At 42.9% G+C, this 21,815-nt stretch overlaps 2 protein-coding genes across 4 annotated transcripts in view; both read left to right on the top strand.

Annotated features, from left to right (window-relative positions):
• The window catches only part of PLCH1 (phospholipase C eta 1), a 141,936-nt gene extending 136,596 nt beyond the window's left edge, over nucleotides 1–5,340 (top strand). For all 3 annotated transcript variants that reach the window (XM_033957584.1, XM_033957585.1, XM_033957582.1), the window contains 2 exons: nucleotides 240–600; nucleotides 2,638–5,340. In XM_033957584.1, coding sequence (XP_033813475.1) covers nucleotides 240–600; nucleotides 2,638–4,598 — 2,322 coding nt within the window. In that variant the 3' untranslated portion in view covers nucleotides 4,599–5,340. The remainder of the gene's footprint in view (nucleotides 1–239; nucleotides 601–2,637) is intronic.
• Nucleotides 5,341–16,277: 10,937 nt separating this feature from the next.
• LOC117366443 (extracellular calcium-sensing receptor-like) overlaps nucleotides 16,278–21,815 on the top strand; it is a 30,874-nt gene continuing 25,336 nt past the window's right edge. The window contains exon 1 of the mRNA XM_033957780.1: nucleotides 16,278–16,321. Coding sequence (XP_033813671.1) covers nucleotides 16,278–16,321 — 44 coding nt within the window. The remainder of the gene's footprint in view (nucleotides 16,322–21,815) is intronic.

The raw sequence follows: 21,815 nt of genomic DNA, 5'->3' as shown, positions 1-21,815 counted from the left end.
AAAGCTTTGTTTCAGAAGCTGCAATAAGGTCTGCTGCTTTACTAACATGGAGAAAGCTGTGCATGCATGAACTTGTGAAAGATCACGGAGCGGTACTGGTATGACCTTCGGTGTTTGCTGTGGTTTATTTTCATCTGTTGTTCAATTTGTCTAGCAAGTTTTTTTTTTCAGAAGAATCTACTTACTATTACACCTTTCTTACAATTCTAACACCTTTTTAAAAAAAACTTTATTTGCAGAATAGGCAGTTCATGGGTCTGAAAGGACTGTTCAATAAAAATCCCAAGCACAGTTCTCAAGATAGTAATAACCACTGTGTACAGAAACGATCAATTGGAGATCGACTCTTACGGCGCTCAGCCAGTGCCCCAGCAAAGGACAGAAAAAAGACCAAACTGGGGTTTCAGGAAACCACAGACAACAAAGACACTGCCTCTGAAACATCTGCTACAAAAGATAAGGAAGTCGTTGTAAGGCGAACGGCAAGGAGTCTGCAGGCACGTTCAGTTTCGATGCCAGTCAACAGATTTCTTCTTGGAGGTTTGCCACCACCTATGACTGAAACTATTAAACAACCTGAAAGAAGAGAGAACACTTCAGGTAGATCCATTTCAAAAGGTTTGGTATGGTTCACAAAAATAACATATGCTAGCATGTAATTTGGCCTACTATGGGTTTTAGCTGTGCATATATCTTAATCTATGATCAGAAAAAAAATGTGCAGTGACATTTAGTCCAACATCTTTGGGCAGAGTTTATGATCCAAAATATACTTAGCGATGAAAGCAAAAGATTACAAAGTATGTTAGAGATGCAATCGGGTTATCAGATTATTAAATGCAGGGTAGAGAATGACACGGTGACAAAATTCATCACCGTTCCCGTCCCCGCGGATAACCACGGGAAATAATCCCATGTCATTTTCTAGTGTCTATTTCTACCTCTGTCCTTCTACACCAGCATTCTTCAAAGCAAAGCTTGTGGGTCAGTGGTTGTGGCCATTCATACTCTGATTCTTATGTGAGCCAAGGATAATGAAGCCATTGTGATATCACTGATGTGATTGGTTCTTAGGCACTGGTGGAATGAGGCATTATGACATCACAATATCTGCTCTGGATACCAGAGACTGTCATTCTCAACCTCAGTCCTTCTACACCAGCATTCTTCAAAGCAAAGCTTGCGGGTCAGTGGTTGTGGCCATTCATACTCTGATTCTTCCCTCTCTCCTTAAAGAATGACATGAAGATTGTTTACCACGGTTATCTGCGGGGACGGGAACGGTGATGAATTTTGTCACCGTGTCATTCTCTAATGCAGGGCTATTGAGAAGGTAGGGGGTGCAACCAGGATAATAATTGTAGATCCCTATGCCACACAAAGCCCCCAAGTCTGCTGGTAGGCTTGTGGCCTTTCTAAAATCTCCATGGAGGGACAAATTTTTCCACGTCCCCGCAGGAACTCAATTTCCCCATTCCGTCCCCGTGAGTTTTGTCGCTATCCCTGTCCCTGCCCCATTCCTGTAAGCTCTGCCTTAACCACACAAGCCTCGAACACTTATGATTTTAAAGTGCTTGAGGCTTGTGCAGATGAGGACGGAGCTTGCAGGAATGGGGCAGAAACAGGAAAAGAACTCGCCGGTACGGGATGGGGAAACTGAGTTCCTGCGGAGAAAGGGAAAAATTTGTCCCCCATGTCATTCTCTAATTTAGACAAATTGCTGAGAATGTGGTCTCAAATCTGAGTTTTGGAAATCGCAACTTCGACATGAAAAATGTCCATCTGAGGCTTTGTGCTGCTTTTGAGACGTTTTTCTCTTTTGAGAAAATGAGTGCCATGTTGTCTGACACTCTCCAAGGGGCTGATTCTATAAAGGGTGCCTAAAGTTAGCTGAATAAAATTAACAAAATACCCTTAGTAGGCTCGATAATTACTAAAAAAAAAATTAATTGGATGAGAGTCGCCTATCGCATGGCGCTTAGCTATGCCTTACGCCTAAGCGGGCATTTCTATTGTCGGAACGTGACTTAGGCACCGCTAATTATGATTCTACATAGACTTGGGTGCATGAAATCTAGGCCTTTAAAACCCTGGTCTACATTTCAGGCACCTAAGTTTTTACATAGGTGCCCGCTAGCCTCAATTCTGTAAACAGCGCCTAAGTGTGATTGACATGCAGCCATTGCCTTTTTTTTTAGGCACCAGATGATTTAATCACCGTTTATAGAATCAGCCCCTAAATGTATAAGTTAGCTAATGAATGTGCTTTTTTTTTTGTCTGGTAACATTATAACAGAGCTGTGTTCTTTTTTTTATTACCATGCTTCTTTATAGTACAAATCTGACTACGATACTACAGAAGGTAATCAATCGTATATGTACTGAATATGATACCTTATTGACATTATATTACAACTGGTATTACAGACATAACATGAAAGCTTCAGTGAAGTGCCTAGGTATATACGTTGCCATCTATTCATATCACTGTTAATTTTTACAACCTCATAGTTATATCCTACCAGTTTTGGTTACGTTCTCCATTTGTCTGTCTAATGGCCTGTAGTTATTTACAGGTGTTTAATAAAGCAGTGCAAATGTAACTTAACATATTCTGTGTTGTATTTGATTTGGCAGAGAGTAATGAATGCACAAGCAAGAACACGATCTTTACAGAGCCAGTTTTGACAGAGCCTGAGGAAAATGGATCTATTTTTCACCCTTCACATCTGCCCAGTACAAGTATTTATCAGAGTGGCTTTCCTGCTGTGTCTAACAAGGAAATAATTGCACAAGAACTGCGAACTTTAAACTTGGCAAATGGAAGACGTGAAGCAGATCCAGTCGTAGAACGTTCTGAAGCTCATCCTTCCAGGCAACTCACAGAGATGGATCAAATGGGAAATTTGGAAACTGAAAGGTCCAAAGATCTTGAAAAATTCCTTCATCAAAAAGCATTAGAGACTGAAAATGGCCCGTGTCATGTTAATGAAGATTCCGTAAGTGCTACATTTTCTGCCTGTACTGACACCCATGATTTACATTTATCCACAGCTGTACAAGAAAGTGAAATTTCTTGCCTTATAGGGAACCTCTCCTCCATAACTGGAAGTGAGTTAGGTAGTTCTGTCTCTGCATTGATCAGTGAGTACAGTATATTGGAAGACAAAACAAATTTGACCTGTGTTTCAAGCCTTCAAAGCACTAACAACCAGACAGTGATATCGGAATATCCACACGTGCCAGTGCTTGCTCTTAACACACCCCAGAAACATATGTATGGGGTAAACCCTGTAAAATTGTCCACAGTTGACACTCCTGCATTTTCTTGCCCTGAGTCTTCAGAGTGTTTTGGATATGCAATTGTTCACGAAGAAGTTCCTTCTCCAGCTTCTGAATACAAATCACTGGAAGGAATTGATAACCACAGACTATACTACAGAGAGGAAAACCTGCCAGTTTCATCTTCAGTATCTCCACGTCATTTATTAAATACACGGCCCATGAAAAGCTGGATAACAAGTTGGGATGTTCTAGAAAACTGTAGAGATTCACATACTTCCAATAGCTTGGCTTCTGAACATTTTCCTCTGAACCCTCCTGTGGATTCTGGTGATAGAAGCCTAATGGAAACTGGAGAATCCCAAGATCTATTGCTAACATATGAATGTGAGGCTGAGGATGTGAACCGGCTTGGTTCTCCGTTGAAACTGAATTGTAGTCAAAATCTGGCCTATACTAGTATGACAGACTATGGAAACAATTTACTGAAAGATCATCCAAATTGTGAAATTAATAGGATAGAGAATTACAAAAACACAGTAAAGCATCAAAGTTCTTACCCAGTTTATCAAAGCCTGGATGATCATCTGCAAACTTCAGACATGCCAAATGATTTCTTGTTGATATCCCAAAGAGACAGGCTATGTAATAAGTCCAATAAACAATCGCCTTTCCATTTAGTTACAAATATTAAGCATCCTAGTCCTTGTAAATCGAAGAGCCTTGGGGATTTGACATCTGAGGACATCTCTTGTAACTTTGAGAGCAAGTACAAATGTATAAGTAGAAGTTTCACTGCAACTGGCATTGAAGATGATCTAAAGGCTTCTTGGAATAACAGACCACAGTCCACAGATACTCTAACAGATCAGTTACGAAAACTTGTGTCATTCGATCAGGAAGACAGCAGTGAATCTTTGCACTGTATACAAAATGACACTGATTTTCCCAAACCATTAGTCAGAAAGCTTTCTTCCAGAAGCCAAAGTAGAGTGCGTCATATAGCAAGCCGTGCCAAAGAAAGGCAAGAAGCAAATAAGCAGAAACTTGCAAATTCTAACATAACTGGAGTTGTTTTTCGAAACAAACCATCACCTTCTTCAAATACTTTTAATAGACACTCCACTGGCTCTTACATAGCTGGATATCTCAGCAACTTTAATGGAGATACTCTGGAACATTCTGGGGTACCAGAGAGTTCCTGTACTCCATTCAACTTTACACATAATGATCCATTTTGTACAGATGGCTCAGTTTTACAAACTGAGACTAGCACTACTGATGAACCAGAGATTTATTTCCTATTGAGATTGTAAATTATATAAAAGTTATTTTTAAATGTTGTGTATGTAGCAAGGACTTCAGTGAACATCCTTTTAGTAACTGATTCTTAGAGCTGCAAAACAATTCATTTGGTTTGGGTCCTGAGAGGCAGTCTCCAAGGCCTTTGTTTGGAGAAAGATACCTAATCCTCATACTCTTTTCCACTCTGTACCTCTTCCTTGCTTTTTATGCACAGTAACAGGTGGACAGGGCACTCAGCTTTCTCATTGTAAAACTCCACGAAAGCCACTGTATGTCATTTTGGTCCCTATGGGGCATTTTTTTTCCTGTAGTGAGAAACCAAGTACAGAGTCTACTTTAAGGTACTTCTCTCTGCTGTATCCCTATTTACATAATCAAACCCACAGCTTACAGTTTTGTGGATTAAAAATTATAATTTACTGAGTGAGATTTCTTAAACAGAATTCATGTGTTGATTTTACATTTATTGTTAATTCAAAGCTACTAAAGATCTTTAGGTTTCTTGTTACCATAAAAACCTATGGTACTTGTGTGTCTAAATGCTTTGAAAATGAGCCCCTATATCACTTCTGGGACTTATCAGTTTTATTAGGTTTCTCCATTGGCGCTCTTCTCTTGTATTGTAACTCCCATGCCCTCCAGAATTGTACACAGTATTCTAAATGAGGTCTCACTAAAGTCTTATACAGAGGCATCAATACCTCCTTTTTCCTACTGGCCAAACCTCTCCCTATGCAAGCTAGCATCCTTCTAGCTTACACCGTCACCTTTTCAACCTGTTTGGCCACCTTAAGATCATCATATCCAATCACACCCAAGTCCTGCTCTTCAATCGTGCACATAAGTTCTTCATCCCCTAAACTGTACTGTTCCCTCTGGTTTTTGCAACCCAAATGCATGACCTTGCATTTCTTAGCATTAAATTTTAGCTGCCATATGTCAGACCATTCTTCAAGCTTCGCCAGGTCTTTCTTCATGTTATTCACATGTGCTAATGTGGAAGGGATTAGGAAGTGCACTTTGCAGTTTACACAAAGGACATTGCTGCCACTGTTCTCTCTCTAAGCTGAACAGGAGTCCTTCAACTACATCGTGGACAATATGGAGTGGTGCTTAAATATTGTGTTTTTGATAATTAGAGACAGATAGGTTCTCTGGAGTCCTGCAGGGCTTGCCTGTCCCTCTCTATTGAAAATGTGATAATGAATCAGCATCACCCACTGGCAGGACTTTAGGTGAATAATAATAATAATAATAATAACTTTATTTTTCTATACCGCCATAGTCAGTCGACTTCTAGGCGGTTCACATCAAGAGAAGGCTGGACATTCAGCGAATTACAAATGCATGAGGGAAATGTTACAAAAGGACACCTGCTTAGCTTAGAGCAGGGGTGTCAAAGTTCCTCCTTGAGGGCCACAATCCAGTCGGGTTTTCAGGATTTCCCCAATGAATATGCATGAGATGTATTTGCATGCATTGCTTTCATTGTATGCTAATGGATCTCATGCATATTCATTGGGGAAATCCTCTAGGAGGGACTTTGACACCCCTGGCTTAGAGGGAACTGAACATAAGAATAGCCTTACTGGGTCAGACAATGGTCCATGAAGCCCAGTAACCCACTCTCACGATGGCCAATCCAGGTCACTAGTACCTGGCTAAAACCCAAGGAATAGCAATATTCCATGCTACTGATCCAGGGCAAGCAGTGGCTTCCCTCATGTCTTTCTCAATAACAAGACTATGGACTTTTCCTCCAGGAAATTGTCTGTTAGCACAGATCAATTAATACCATGAACAACTGTAGCTATCTGCATCATGCCTTTTCTTCCTTGCTGTTCACATGTAGTAGTGATTTTTTTCTCTATTAACTACACGGCTTCCTTCCCCACTCATATTCCGCAAGAGCCGCCACACTCACATTACCCCTCTCCTCAAGTCAATTTACTGACTCCCCATCGATTTCCAAATACAGTTCAAACGCCTCTACTGACTTACAAGTGCATTCGGTCTGTAGCCCCTCAATATCTCTTATCACTTGTCTCCCCCTATGCTCCCCCATGAACTCCATTCATTGGGCAAGCCCCTCTTATCTGTACCCTTCTCCTCTACTGTCGCCAACTTCAGACCCCGTCCCTTCTTTCTTGCCATGCCGCCTGAGACATGCTTCCAGAGTCAATACGTCATGCTCCATCTCTAGCAGTATTCAGATCCAAACTAAAAGCCCATATTTTGAAGCCACTTTCAACTCTTAACTCCCACTCACCATTAGTTACCGTTTATCCATCGTAGCATTCTTTCTGCTAGAAACTCCCCAACCCTGAGATGTCCTGTGTCTGTACAAATTAGGTTGTAAGCTCTTCTGAGAAGGTACCATCTATTGAATGTTATATGTACAGCGCTGCATATGCCTTTCAGTGCTATAGAAATGATAAATGGTAGTAGTAGTAATTACTACTGAAAAAATACCTCCTCCAAAACATTAACATTTCAGTAATTTGCATGTTCAATGACATGGGACATTGTTTTTAGGCTGTTTACTCCTAGTAAATAGGAACTTGTGTTAAAGCATTAATGTACATTAGTAAATCTATCTCTCAGTCCTTAAATTATTCAGAGTGTTTATCTTCCTTTGATTATATGTGTTTTTCCTGTTAAAAACAATGTGTATAGATCTGTATTTTTTATGTATAACTTTTATTGAGAAGTTCTGAATGTTAAGTTTGGCATGCATTTGTTTTGGAGACTGATGGAGCCCTGTATTTGTAATGCAAGTCAATTGTAACTTACAAGTTTTGTACATTTGCATGCGTCAGCAAAGTACTTTATTGTAATAAATAATAATTTCTGTTTTCTTTTCATTTGAAAGAAAATTACTACTCTGCATGTAGTTTTCAGAGATGTTTTCTTTCACAGCCAGAAATACTTTAGTTCTTTCATAGGTCTAGCTCCAGTGCACAAACACAAAATCAAACTTTCTTACATTGGTTTTAACTAAACCGCGGAAGAGCTTCTTACCGCAGGCCGATGAGGTAAATGCTCCGACGCTCATAGGAACTGAATGAGCGTTGGAGCATTCACCTCGCTGGCCTGTGGTAGGAAGCTCTTCCATGGTTTAATAAAAGGAGCCTTTTGTGTTCAAATGTACTTCTGCTGATATTATCAAAATATTGCTCACAAAATAGAGCCCTGTATATGTGTATGTGTGAGTGTGCATATATATATATAATGTAGATTTAGATTTGTGTAGGATTATTTTTTAATTTTGCTTTTGTACCAGCATATTTAAGGAAGTTTTGTATTCATTTTGGTCATGCATTAATTTTGCAGTTAGCATTTGACCATTAAAAAATCAAGGATCCATTTACTAAAATGTGCTAACCAAATTTAAAGCACGCTAACAATTAAACACGTATTAAATGCTAAGGCACCCATTATTTTTCTATGGATGTTTTGGCTTTTAGTGTGCACTGCTAGTGTGACTAAAATAATTCTTGTACAATCCCGCTTTATTCCGGAACCAGTGGGTTATTTCCCCCACCCACCAGGACTTTGTAGGACGCCTCAAATTTTCAGAGGCTTAAACCCCTCCCCCTCTTACCTCATCACTGTCCCTGTGAACATCAATCTTTCTTCTACAAGCCAGGCTGTAGGAGGTTGTCTTTTCTGCTCGTATTTTGGGAAATGTCTGCTTCTGGAGGGTTCTCTGCTTATCAGTAAACCCTCTGGACAGCCTGCATGTCAGATCAGGGATCAGGGACCATTCCTTTGGGAGCTAGCTCACCCCAGGTTCATCCACTAGTGGGTCAAGCATGCAGTTTCTTTTTTTTTTTTTTCTCCGATAAATTTTTTTATTGAGTATTTTGAAAAATACAGAGAGCAATTCAAATACATAACAAATAATATAACATTTTATATATATAGTATATATTGTATGGTGTTCCAAATTTGGGTCCAAAAAGAGCGGACCAAAGTACAATGAAAAAACATGTGATCAAGAGTGATCAAGCATGCAGTTTCATAGGCCCAAGTTGCTGCCCATAAATAGATCCTGTCCTTCCAGAGGTTTGGGGTATCCTAACTTTCGTCCCTTCAGGCGCTCTTGTCCATACTCGGGCCCTTCAATGAACAAGAGGTCTACTTTGTCCACCAGACAATGCTTCAGTGGTTCTTAACGTCAGCTGTCCATGGGGAGTATGGGGGCTCTTGCCAAGAAGCAGTTCTGACACCAGGCCAGTGTCCCATCCCCCCCCCCCACGCTCCATACATAGGGGGCGGTTGTCGGCTTTTCTGGCAGAATGGCAAGCCATTACCTCTGATCGCTGGGTCGTGGAAGTTCTCAGGGATGGCTATAAACTGGAATTTCTCTTTCTTCTGACCGAGTATTTTCTGGATTCCCCAGTGGGCCACTCCGAGAAGGCGGTTTGAGTGCAGGCCACAGATTACTCGATATTACAGCCTTAGAACCTGCTCCAGAGCAAGACTCAGGCTCTGGGAGATATGTGATATACTTCATTGTTCCAAAGAAATGCTCCGTCGATTGGAGACTGATTCTGGACCTCAAGGCGGTCGATGCGGTGCTGAAAGTTTCTCATTTCCGCATGGAGACAGTGCGCTCAGTTATAGCATCTTTGGCGCTGGGGGAGTTTCTACTTTCCTGGATCTGACGGAGGTGTACTTCCATATTCACATTTTTCCAGACCACCAGAAGTTTCTGAGGTTCCACGTCTTGGGGCAACATTTCTAGTTTGCAGTGATGCCCTTTGGGTTGGCAACAGCACCCAGAACCTTCACCAAAGTGATGGTGGTGGCGGCTAATCTTTGCACCCTGAGTGTCCTGGTTCACCCATATCTGGACGACTGGTTGATCAGAGCTCCCTCACAATCTAAGGGGCATTTGGTTGTTCATCAGGTGGTACAGTTGCTGCAGCACCTGGACTGGGTGATCAATTTCAGAAAGAGTCACTTCGAGTCAATGCAGGATCTGGAATACCTGGGAGTTCGATTTCACACAGGACAGAACAAAGTGTTCCTTCCTGTCTCCCGTCAGGAAAAGCTTTGACAGGTTATCAGGGACCTTCTGACCACTGTGGACCCAATGGCATGACAGTACCTCCGGGTCCTGGGGACCATGGTGGCAACAGTTGATGTGATTCCTTGGACTTGAGCCCATCTGCATCCACTGCAGGATGCTATGCTTTTACGCTGGAATCACCAGTTGCACCTGTTGCATGAATCCCTGCTCTGGATGACTGGTATAAAAGAGTAGCATGACTTTTCAAACTATCAAAAAACAACCGCTGGCTTTTACAAAGCTGCGATTTCTACCACAGGCCGATGAGATAAATGCTTCGACGCTCATATTCCTACGTATGTAAAAGGGGGCCATAATTTTGGGGGGATCCAAAGGAAAAAAGGAATTTGTTAGTAGGTTTTCACATATCAGGTAAAATTCTTACAGTAGCCCCTACTTTAGCATTAAAAGAAACACATACTTCCTACGGTGTTCAATATTTCAGAAATAGATGGCAATAAATAGAAATTTCTTTTATCACTTAAAAATATTTCTTCTACATTTATTGATTTTTAAATATTTTTAATCTGTGTCCTTGCAATTCCCTGGCACTTGCTCAGAAGTGCAATCAATAGCACAGCTACTCCCTCCCCCCACAAATCCCTCCCCCCACAAATCCCTCCTGACATTTTTTCATCTGCTCTGATGTCTCCAAGGCTGAGCTGATCACAGCAGGGGAATGCCCAATCAGCTGATTCAGCAGGACTTTTGGGCCCGAGGCTTCCCTGTCAGCTGTTTGGGGCCTCACCTGCTAACTCAGCTGATCAGGCATGCTCCTGCCACGATCAGATGAACTGAGCCAGCAGGGAGTAACCCTCCCAAGCCCCCACCAAACAAAAATTGCTAAGCCTTCAATAGAATGGCAGGAGGAATGCCCACTTCCTCCTACCACAGAGCCCCCCCCTGATGCTGGAACCACCACATACACACCAGCACCCCCATACCTTGAATAGAAGAATGACAGAAGGGATGCTCACTCCCTACTGCCTCTGGGCCCAACTCTTTCAAATGGCAACTCAGCCCCTGGGGCAGGGGCTGGATCACCATTTTGAAGAGACAGGAATGAGTGGGCCTCCCTCCTGCTGATTTGCAAGAGAAGATATGGAGTTTGGGGGGTTCCAAGCATCATGGGGGGGGTCCCAGTTCAGCCCACTAGACTACCAGGTTAACGATATTTTGGGTTCAGTAGAAGGGGGGAGTGGCAGGGTTCTCGGAAGGAGGGGGGACCAGCTCGGGGGACTCAGTGGGAGGGGGAATTGGGGACATTTTTTTTATGTCATGGATCTGAGCTCTTGCCTTATTTTCCTGTCAGTGCTTGAGCCAACCAGTGCTTAGGCACTGACAGGAAAGTAAGATTATGACAGCTCAGACTGTCGTAACAATTTGCACAGTTAAATTTTGTGTTCATTGCTGTGCATTACATGGAGTGTGTTCATAGTGTTTATAGAATAGGGTTTAGCACCAGGAACCGCTCTTAACTTTAGGCATGGCCATTTACACAAATGGAAATGTGGTATAAATTTTGTGTTCTACTTTTGGAAAATCAATAAATATATGAAAAAAAAAAAAAAATTATCATGCCTAAATTAAGCACGGATCCTCCCTTTTTCTAAAACTATATGCGTAACTTGGAGAAATGCCCCCAATCTGCCAAGGACCCTCCCATTTCTGTGGCCCCTTTTTAGATTCACATGTAAAATGTAGGCGAGGATCCCATGCCTAAATTTACATGTGTACATATTAATTAAAACCAGTTAGTAGCAGTAATTGCTTGGTAAGATCCCAATTATTGGTGCTAATTGGCTCAATCAAATTACATGTACAAATTGGCCACATGCCCAAATTTTCATGTAAAGATTTTAGCACTTTTTATAGAATTTGTTGGTTAGTGTGGATGAGCAGACTTGTTGGCAGTATACTTTATTTCTGCTGTCATTTCCTCTGTTTCTATAAAATTGATTTGTCACTTTGAGACATTCAAAATCTTATAACCAATTTGTCCATAAATGATTTCAGTAAGGCCTTTTCCTGGCTCAGATTATCTTCACATGCCAATAGAAGGCTTTCGCTTAACTGTTTTCTTTTGTAATATTCTTTGACAGTGGTTGGATGTACACAAGGCTTCATTCCAATTACAACACAGAATATTGGCATCAGTCCAAACCTTAAGTGTACAGAAAACGCTCAGTAGTTAACAAGCCAACAGTTTTAACCAAGCCTAGTCAGATTCAACACTATTGGGAAACTGTAAGGAAACAAGTATGAGGGAGCTTGGGAGAGAGGGGAACTGGATAGTCTATTCTCTGGGACACCGGCTTCACTAAACAAGTTGTCACACCGGCATAGAATATTGCAGCTCTCGAATACCCAACCTGGGATTAAGAAATTGTGGGTGGTGTGCCAGAGAGATCTTGGGCAGAGTATCTCAGAGAAACACTTTCTGGAGCTTTTTTGCATTCTCTATGACTTTTTTTTTTTTTTAAATCAGCTGACCTACAAGACCCTGCTTTTAAATCCCCCCCAAAACACAGACGGGCAAGTGGTTCGCTAATCCCAGTAGAATGGATGATGAAGAAGCAGACACAATGGAGATCAATTCAACTGGGATAGAAAACGAAATAAATAAAATAACCAGTTCCACACACCAACCTACCTGCTAAGTGCCAATATCTGTCTTATTACTCCCTCTGTAATTCCCCCACCTTTGAGCACTGTGTATAGATGCACCTTCTTGTCTAGTCTCTCTGTCTTGACTAGATTGTAAGCTCTTTTAAGCAGAGGTTGTCTCTTCTATATTTTGATGTACAGCACTGCGTATTTCCAGTAGCGCTAAAGAAATGATACGTCGATACGTCAGTACGTCGTCGTAGTACTATTCTATTAAATGCCACTGAATATCCTCTCCTGAGTCGCCTATCATGATTTAACCATTGCTCCACCTTGAGGTCACAGCTCTCCTCCTGCCAACCAGTGCCTTCCTAAGCCTACTTTGCAGAAGCAATCCCTAGACAACCTCCTAAGGAGCAGCTGATGTTACTATGAGAAATGGTACTGCTGGGGCAGGACTAACTGGGAAGTACTCCTGCCCTCCACTGGAACCCAAAGGCTTTAAGGTAGGCCTGAGAGATAGGGATAGCAGGCCTCCAGTTTGTGAGAAGAAGACGGGGCTTCAAGAAATTAAAATTTTACCACCAAAGAACAAAGTGGAGCTTGTGGGGGGAATCAGGATTCAAAATCAATGTTAATGCACTGTAAATAACAGCAAAGTTCAGTACAATTCTCTCTTATATCGATGAAGAGTCTGCTTCACATCTCTCCTAGGTGTGTTGGCACTCCTACACCTTAGGTTGTTGCCTTGAGGAATGTGACAGGATTACTCCTTGAGGTATTGATTTTTTTTTTCTTCCCTGAAACAGCCCTGTGGGGTGAAACATGGCTGTGTTGGATGCCTTTCTACAATGAAGGTTTTTAACTGATCTCCATCATATCTGCGTCTTCGTCATCCATTCTGCTTTTAAGGCCCCTACTGACATACTGACCCTGCAATAAGCCTCTTGACATGGCCCTGTATCACCTGCAGAGCACCCCTAACTACCGTGTTTCCTAAAAATAAGACTGTGTCATATTAATTTTGGATTAAAAAAAAAATGCACTAGGGTTTACTTTCAGGGATGTCTTATTTTTTTCATGTACACAATCATCTTTCCCTTCCTTTCCTCCACCCCAATTCTTCCTTTTTCCTTTCTCCCCCCCCCCCGCCCCATGTGCAGCATCTTTCCTCCCATGTAACCCATCCCTTTGTGCAGCATCTTTCTATCCCTCTGTGCAGCAGAACTCCACTGACCCTCCCACCGTGGCACTGACATACCTCCTCTCCGAGGTCTCCTAAAGTGGCAGGTGTTGGAGTTGCTGAATCAATGAGTCTGATTTTCTTCAGCAAATCAGGCAGCACAAGTGTCAAGGATGGAGTCAGGGAATGTCGGGAACGTTCGGGGGGTCGATCTTAACTAGGGCTTATTTTGGGGGTACGGCTTATATTGATAGCATATTTAAAAATTATGCTAGGGTTTATTTTCGGGATAGATCTTATTTCTGGGGAAACAGGGTAGGCCCTGACAGTTTTTTCTCTAATCTAGAGGCATCTGTGAAGAAAGACTTCTGACTGATGCTGGCTTTTTAAGCCCTTTACTTTTGTACCTTGATTGGCAGTGGAAGGTCAACCCTTCCCCCCCATCATGTCATAGTAGATTAGGGATTAATCTATGAAGAGGGACTCCAGAATGGTCCTTTTTAGTAGAGGCCACATTGCCGAGGCTTTTAATACATCCCTACAGTAGTATTTAAATGGTTCTAAATCCATATGTTTTTCTTGCGCTATTACCATTGTCGTTCTCCCCACCCTTCCCATCTTGTATCAGTCCAGTATTGTACGTCTGTTCGAACTTGTTCATGTATGTTACTGTCCCATTTTAGAATTGTAATTCGCTTAGAAATGTTTGATAAGCGTGCGTATCAAATTTTAAATAAAACTTGAAACTGGATTGCGCCAGCTCAATATCAATGCATTATAATGATAAAAGGAGTCTGAAGGATTTTGTTCTACACATCTCCCTTGTTATTCACGGGGGATAGGGAAAGAACCGGACCGCAAATAAGGAAATATCGCGAATATCTGGCTCTGACCCACCCTCGCCTTCCTCCCGTCTTCTCTTGAGACTACGACGGGAACTCCCCATAGCCATTTCCTATTTGCGATCTACACGGGGCAGGAGCATAGGAAGATCGCTCCTGCCCTGAAAGCCCGCTAGACTACCAGGTAAGGCCAGGATGCCAGGGAGAAGGCAAAAATATGCCCCCTTCCCCCAAAAAAATCACGATTATGTGAAATCGCGAGTGCGGAAACCGCGAATGGGGAGGGGGAAGTGTACCAATTGAATTCATTTTTGCTAATGCTGTTATTTTATTAGGTTGTTTATGTTTTTTTAAATATCAATAGTGAAAAAATAAAATAAATAAATATTAAAATATATGCACAATAGTAGAAGTAGGGTAGATAACTTTTTATTGCAGAGGGGACATGTTAGACACATCCCCAATTTCCACTCCCTTTGCAATTAGAATGCATTAATTTGCAGCTAAAGGGATAAAAGTTGCCTATAAATTGAGCACCTAGTACAAATTCTATAAAGTACCTCCAGAGTTACGTGTGGCTTATAGAATCACACTACTAACATTTAGGCGCAGGCATTTACGCCAATAAAAACTAGGTCTCAATGCCTTTGCCTAAGTTGTGTGAGAAACAGGCATATTCTATAACAGGGTGCTTAACCTTTAGAAATGCCCACAACCTGCCCATACGCCTCTCCCTTGGCCACGCCCCCTTTTTGAGATCCACACATTAGAATCTGTGCACACCACTTTATAGAATATGTTTAGAAAGTTGTGAGTAAATTCTAATTAGTGTCAATAATTGCTTGTTAATTGGCAATTATCAGTGCTAATTGCCTAGTTAAACAAGTTATATGAGCAAATTGGCAATGCACAAAGATTTGCATGCGCAACTTTGGCCACAGAATACAGAATCAGGCCCAAAGTGCAAAAATATGCCACACTAGAACAAGACCATCTTAGGCTCTTATGAATGGGAGGGAGAAGAGTAGGAGTGGCCGAATGTTGGCGGGGTAGCCTATAGGCACTAGGGATCAGCAACCAACAAATCTTCATGACTTTGTTTTCATTCAAAATGAATATAATTAACTAGTCTTTAAGCTCATTACATTAACGGGTGCTAGAATACATGTGTCTGTCTGTCTTTCTGTCTCTCTGTCTCCTTAGCCGCTGTCTGTCTGTCTTTCTTTCTTTCTGTCTTTCTCTCTTCTTGGCCGCTGGCTGTATGTCTGTCTTTTTTTCTTTGTCTCTCTCTCTTTGGCCGCTGTCTGTCTTTCTGTCTGTCTCTCTGGCCCCCTGTCTGTAATTCTTTCTGTCTGTGTCTCTCCCTGACCCCCTGTCTGTCTTTCTTTCTTTCTCGCTCCTTGGCCACTGTCTGTCTCTCTGGCCCCCCTGTCTGTTTGTCATTCTTTCTGTCTGTGTCTCTCCCTGGCCCCCTGTCTGTCTTTCTTTCTCGCTCCTTGGACACTGGCAGTCTGTCTCTTTGGCCTCCTGTCTGTTTGTCATTCTTTCTGTCTGTATCTCTCCCTGGCTCCTTGTCTGTCTGTCTTTATTTCTCTCTGTCTCTCTCCCTGGCCCCCTGCCTACCTCTCTCTGGCCCCCCGAGCAAACCAAGATTGCTGTCTGCCCCCCAGCACACCCCTCCCCCCAAAACAACCCCTTTTCCCTCTCCCCCTCCACTTCTTTCTGTCTGTCTCTCTGTCTCTCTCCCTGGCCCCCTGCCTATCTCTCTCTGGCCCCCCCCCCGAGCAAACTAAGATTGCTGACTGCCCCCCAGAACACCCCTCCCCCCTAAAGCAGTCCCTTTTCCTTCTCCCCCTCCACTTCCCTGTGCAGCAGTAGCAGCTGGACGCCTCACACCACCTCGAAGGACACCCTCCTTCCATTGATCTTACCGCTGCACGTGCTGCAAGATGCCGCACGTGCCACAAGATGCAAATCGAACATGGCCACAGAGTCACAAATCATGCTGTCAGGGATCATGGCGTTGTAAGTGCGCATGCACGCTTAGGGTTTTATTATAGAGGATAGTGTGCACTGTTAATCACCAAAATAATGCACACTAACCCCCCAGATTCTAGTACCCAGATTTGGGATCCCAGATTTGGGCAAGCTTCCAAGATGCATGCACAACGCAATTGGCCAACGAGCTATTAACCACCAATTGGATGTGGATGACCAATTGTGGATGTTGATTGGCATCAATTAGTATTTGCACATATATGTAGTGCATGCTATACTATAATGCTGGGTGACTCTGGGGCTCATTTTCAAATGAGGAAAACATCCCAAAAATGGCATAAATTGGCATTTGAACATTTTTCTTGCTAAAACGTCCAAATCACTATTTAAAAAAAAAAATATTTTAGACATTTTTCTGTGCAGTTCATCTGCAGTGCATCTAAATCTCAAGGGAGCGTGTTGGGGGTGTGGTTTGTGCAGGATTGGCCGAACTTATAATTTGGACATTTTTCTTAAATAATTGAACATTGTAGAAAGCATACAGGGAGAACACTGGACGTTTTAGGCTAGACCTGTTTTAATAATGAATAAGTGCCAAAAAGGTGCCCAAAATGACCAGATGACCACTGGAGGGAGAAAAATATGCCCCCCCCCCCCATATACACACATTCTCTCAGTGGTCTCTGACCACCTCTCACCACACAAAGATGTGAACGAAACAGTACATACCAGCCTGTGTGACAGCTTCAGATGTTATGGTCAATGTTATTAGAGCAGCAAGTAGGTCGGGGATTCGAAGGGTAGCCACAAAGAAAATCACCAGAAGACTAAAACTGATTCAAAACACAGCTGTCCGCCTCATTTTCGGCCTGAACAAATGGGAACACATCACCCCCTTCTACCACCAACTGCACTGGCTACCCTTCGAATCCCGAGTCCTCTTCAAGTTCGCCTGCATCTGTTACAAGACAGTATTTGGTCTCTCACCAAAATACCTCTCCCCTACATTTCAATATGTATTGCACCAACAAGAAATCCCGCAGAATCCAGTTGTTTACCTTCCCCTCCATAAAATCATGCCAGCTCAAAAGATTCATCGACAAAACCTTCGCCTTCCAGGCGGCCAAGCTGAACCCTTGGCTAGCCCAAATGATGCTAGAGGCCCCGACCTACCTAGACTTCAGAAAACTTCTCAAAACACACCTCTTCCGCGAACAAGACCCTTAGTCCTTACTCCCCGCATACACTCCACCCCCCCCCCACCTCCCTCTCCCCCCCCTCTTCTGGTTTCCCACTCCCTCCATTTTATCTTCTAACCCAACTATGATAAACCTGTGCCTCCTTCCGCGCTACCTGCAATTCCGATAAAATTTTTGTAAATCCGGGTTCAGACCGGATCCTAATGTAACGAATGTAAACCGCCTAGAACTCTTTGGGTATGGCGGGATATAAGAACCTAATAATAATAATAATAATAGACTCCTGGAGTAGCCTAATGGTTGGCACAGTGGCCTATAGAGATGGAGACCCAGGTCCATATCCCAGTGTACTTAGTACACTTCTGGTGAAATGCAAGAGCCTTCCAAAACCTACTGTACCTACATAAAAATGACAACTGCAGGCATAAGAGCTATTGTTGTGTACAGGTGCATTTTGAAGGGCTATAGTGGCATGTGTACCTGAGACCTATCGTGAAGTTCACTGCAGTGCCCCTTAGGTAGGGTTACCAGATGTCCAGGAAAACCTGGACATGTCCTCTTTTGGCTTTTCAAAACCCGGTATTTGGGTTTTGGAAATCCCCGACGAACTCCCGCCACATATGGAAGGTCACTGAGCATGCGCAGATGACATCACACACATCCGCTATGCTCCAGCCCTCCAGATGCGACCGGAACTGAACTCTTGACAAAAATCTAATTCTCAATCGACGTCCAAGTCATTAGTGGCCTAACAGAACATCCCCTTCCAAAGGCAGTCAGACTTTAGCAATAAGCGCAGTTTTTTTCTCTAGACAGCGAATTTCTTAAATTCTATCTTTCCACGTTTTTGCCTATTGTGTTTAGAGATTTACTACAAGAGAATTTCTTCTGAATCATGGCATTTAGACATATCAGATTAGGAAACTGACACACCAGCATCCAATTTTTCTGCAGTCCACTGGATTCCATTCTTGCTAAAGGTCAGGCATCCATTTATCTGCATCAGTAGCATCTATCGATACTTTCAAAAAGCATAACACTTTAAAAGAGCAGTGTGGGGTTCTTTCAGTAGGATTTCTGTTAATAGAAACACGCTTCCACTCAATATGCTTGCAGTCTAAAAATAAATAATCAATGCTGTATATGCGTCTGTGCATTAAAAGATCTCAGCAAGTCCTGGGTGGGCACTAGAGAATGACACGGTGACAAAATTCATCACCGTTCCCATCCCCGTGGATAACCACGAGAAATCATCTTCATGTCATTCTTTAAAGATAGAGGGAAGAATCAGAGTATGAATGGCCACAACCACTGACCCGCAAGCTTTGCTTTGAAGAATGCTGGTGTAGAAGGACCGAGGTTGAAACAGACACTACAGAATGACAGTCTCTGGTATCCAGAGCAGATATTGTGATGTCATAATGCCTCATTCCACCAGTGCCTAAGAACCAATCACATCAGTGATATCACAATGGCTTCATTATCCTTGGCTCACATAAGCACAGCCACTGACCCGCCAGCTTTACTTTGAAGAATGCTGGTGTAGAAGGACAGAGGTTGAAATAGACACTAAAAAATGACATGGGATTATTTCCCGCGGTTATCCGCGGGGACGGGAACGGTGATGAATTTTGTCACCGTGTCATTCTTTAGTGGGCACCAAGACTTAATATAAGCAGACAAGCACTGTGCCACGGAGACCACCATCGAACTTATTAGAATGGCAAAAACTAGGAAATAAAATGTACTTCAAGATGAAACAAAATAAATGCTTGCATCCTATTTGGGCCCCACTCATTCAAATAGTTTGCTCTATAACACAGATGTGTTGTGATGCCATCAAGTGCTGTTATTGTCATGCTTCCAACAGAAGATAAATGAACGCCGAGGCACACTGCACTGCCGGTGGACAAGTCCCGCCATTCTCCAATTTACACCTGCCTAATCATACATAAACACGCTCTACCTTTAACTACCATACATCACTTATCCCTTACCTGTGCATGCTCTCTCTCACTTGCACCCACATTCACACCAACACTCCTCTCCCTCCCCCTCTCTCCTCCCCTACATCCCAAGGTATCTAAGCTAAAGGGGGTCTAGCTGATTAAGATGTATGTGGTTCCAATAAGGTTTCCCCACAATGCTACATAATATTTCTTATCAGGGAGTGCAGAACTGCGTTATGGCTGGGTTTCAAACTTAGCTCTCTCAGTCGCAGCAAAACGTTTAATCAGGGGCATTCAAGAAACAAGTGTATATAAATGCCCGGCAAGTACTTGCATTTATGACAGAGGTCGTTATCTCATAAGCCCATTTTAACCCCCTCTCCCCCACACACACACCTCAGTCTAGTAATATGGTATATGTGCAAATTCTATAAGCGGCATCCCAATTATAGGCAGCGGTAGGCATCCTACCGCTGTCTAACCAGCCAATCGGGATGCACATTTTCTAAAAAAAAAAAAAATCCTGATGCAAGCCGTGGGGTTAGGGAGGTGCCTAGGGATGCTTAAGCTTGCCCAAGGCTGGATGTGGGCATGGTTTTACCCGGAAGTGACTTTGGGTGAGCTTAAGTGGCCCTAGGCATCTCCCTAGGGATGCAATAGATGCCTAAAATGTAGGCCATTAACATGCCCAATCCCTCCTGCTGCCACCCCCAAACTCCCCTCAAAGTCCTCCGGCAGGAGGGATGCCCACTCCCTCCTGCTGGAACCCCCAAAAACAACACCCCCCAACCATGATAGGTAGGAGGGATGCCCATTTCCTCCTGCTAGCAGGCCCTCCCGGTCTCATGACACTACACCCCCAGACCTGAACCCCCCATCCCAGCACCCCTCTAGACTTGACCCCCCTGTACCTTCTGTAGTTCAGTTGGCTGGAGGGATGCCTACTCCCTTGGTCCGGCGTTTTTCTGCCAAGCCAACTGTGTAACATCTGTTAGAACGCTTGTCAATAGCCAAACATTTTTGTGATGCGATTAGGCAGCAGCTCTACTACTAGGCCACTCCTCACACTGCACACTGTAGGTACTTTATTGAAGCGGTAGTAAAGTCTGGATTCTGTTAACGATGCCTAAATTGGTCAGCGCCTACAAAAAATAGCGCCAGCTGCATGTCAATCATACTTTGGCGCTGTTACCAGAATCACGGTTAACTGGCGCCTAAAAAAAACAAAACTTAGGCACTGGTAATGTAGGCTAGGGTTTTAAAGGCCTATATTATCAGTGCCTAAGGTCATCTCCACCCCTAACCACGCCTACTCTGACACTGGGCGCCACCATGCTGTGGGTGTGATTCACACACCTACCCAAGGAGGCACCTAGCGGTGCCTATTTTTTTAAATGGATTTTTAATCAATTTTAAACAACGCAGTCAGTTACCACACCAATTAAAGCAATTAGGCGCTGGTAGGCACGATCAAGGCACCTACCAGCACCTAATTTACAGCACCGTTTATAGAATATGGCCCTAAGTGTTCAAATGGAGTTCTGCTGTCTATCTGAGGAGGGCGTCAGAGATATAAGAGGAGGAGGTCCAGCTGGAACCAAGAGGAGGGAAAAGGAAAGCTGAGTTCAAGCACTTTGAACATCTTATGCTTTTCTGTGATCTAGTCATTTGCCTCCATCATCTACAAGCACAGTCTTCATGTGCTGGCCTTTGGAGCGGACTTGGCACAGTAGAGATATGATGATAACGAGACAGGTTTCCATAATCACCATGTCTCCACTTCCTTTGCTCCAGACCCATATAAGTTGATGGTTCTACCATTGCTGCACCCCTCTGGTCTGGCAGTACAGTGGCAGCTAGTGTGAAATGGAGCCTTTCTGATAATGGTGATAAGAGTATGGCAATGCTCAATGCCTTCTCAAGCTTTATTTTCCAATGTGAGTCTACATTCCAGTGATTTAACTGAAGGAAATTCAGAGGCAAGCCTGGAGCATAACTCTGTTAAAAACAAATCTTTAAAAATATGCCTCAGGCTTCATGGAACTTGATTTCTGAGCCATAAACATGATAAGTGGTTTTCTGTACAACATTTTTGAACAGCAACTGGAAAATAGCTAATTCCTCAGGGTAATCAATCATATTGTCTACTTCAGTGAACGTGCACCATACACTGAAATGCCCTAAATATTATTTGCTGGATTTCTCTTGAGATGCTGGTGCCAGATATGGGATTTAATGAATATGATAACTCTATATAATGCACAGACGTTCCTTGCTCTAGCAAATTCTCAGCCAAGCTATCCCGGTGTGCTTGCAGTATACGCATTAAGATGTTCTTTTTATATAGCATGGTCGATTTCCATTTCTCTTTCA

This window comes from Geotrypetes seraphini, chromosome 9 (assembly GCF_902459505.1).
Source record: "Geotrypetes seraphini chromosome 9, aGeoSer1.1, whole genome shotgun sequence".
Lineage (NCBI taxonomy): Eukaryota > Metazoa > Chordata > Amphibia > Gymnophiona > Dermophiidae > Geotrypetes > Geotrypetes seraphini.
The sequence above is the reverse complement of the archived record's forward strand: the minus strand, read 5'-3'. Positions and strand labels throughout refer to the sequence as shown.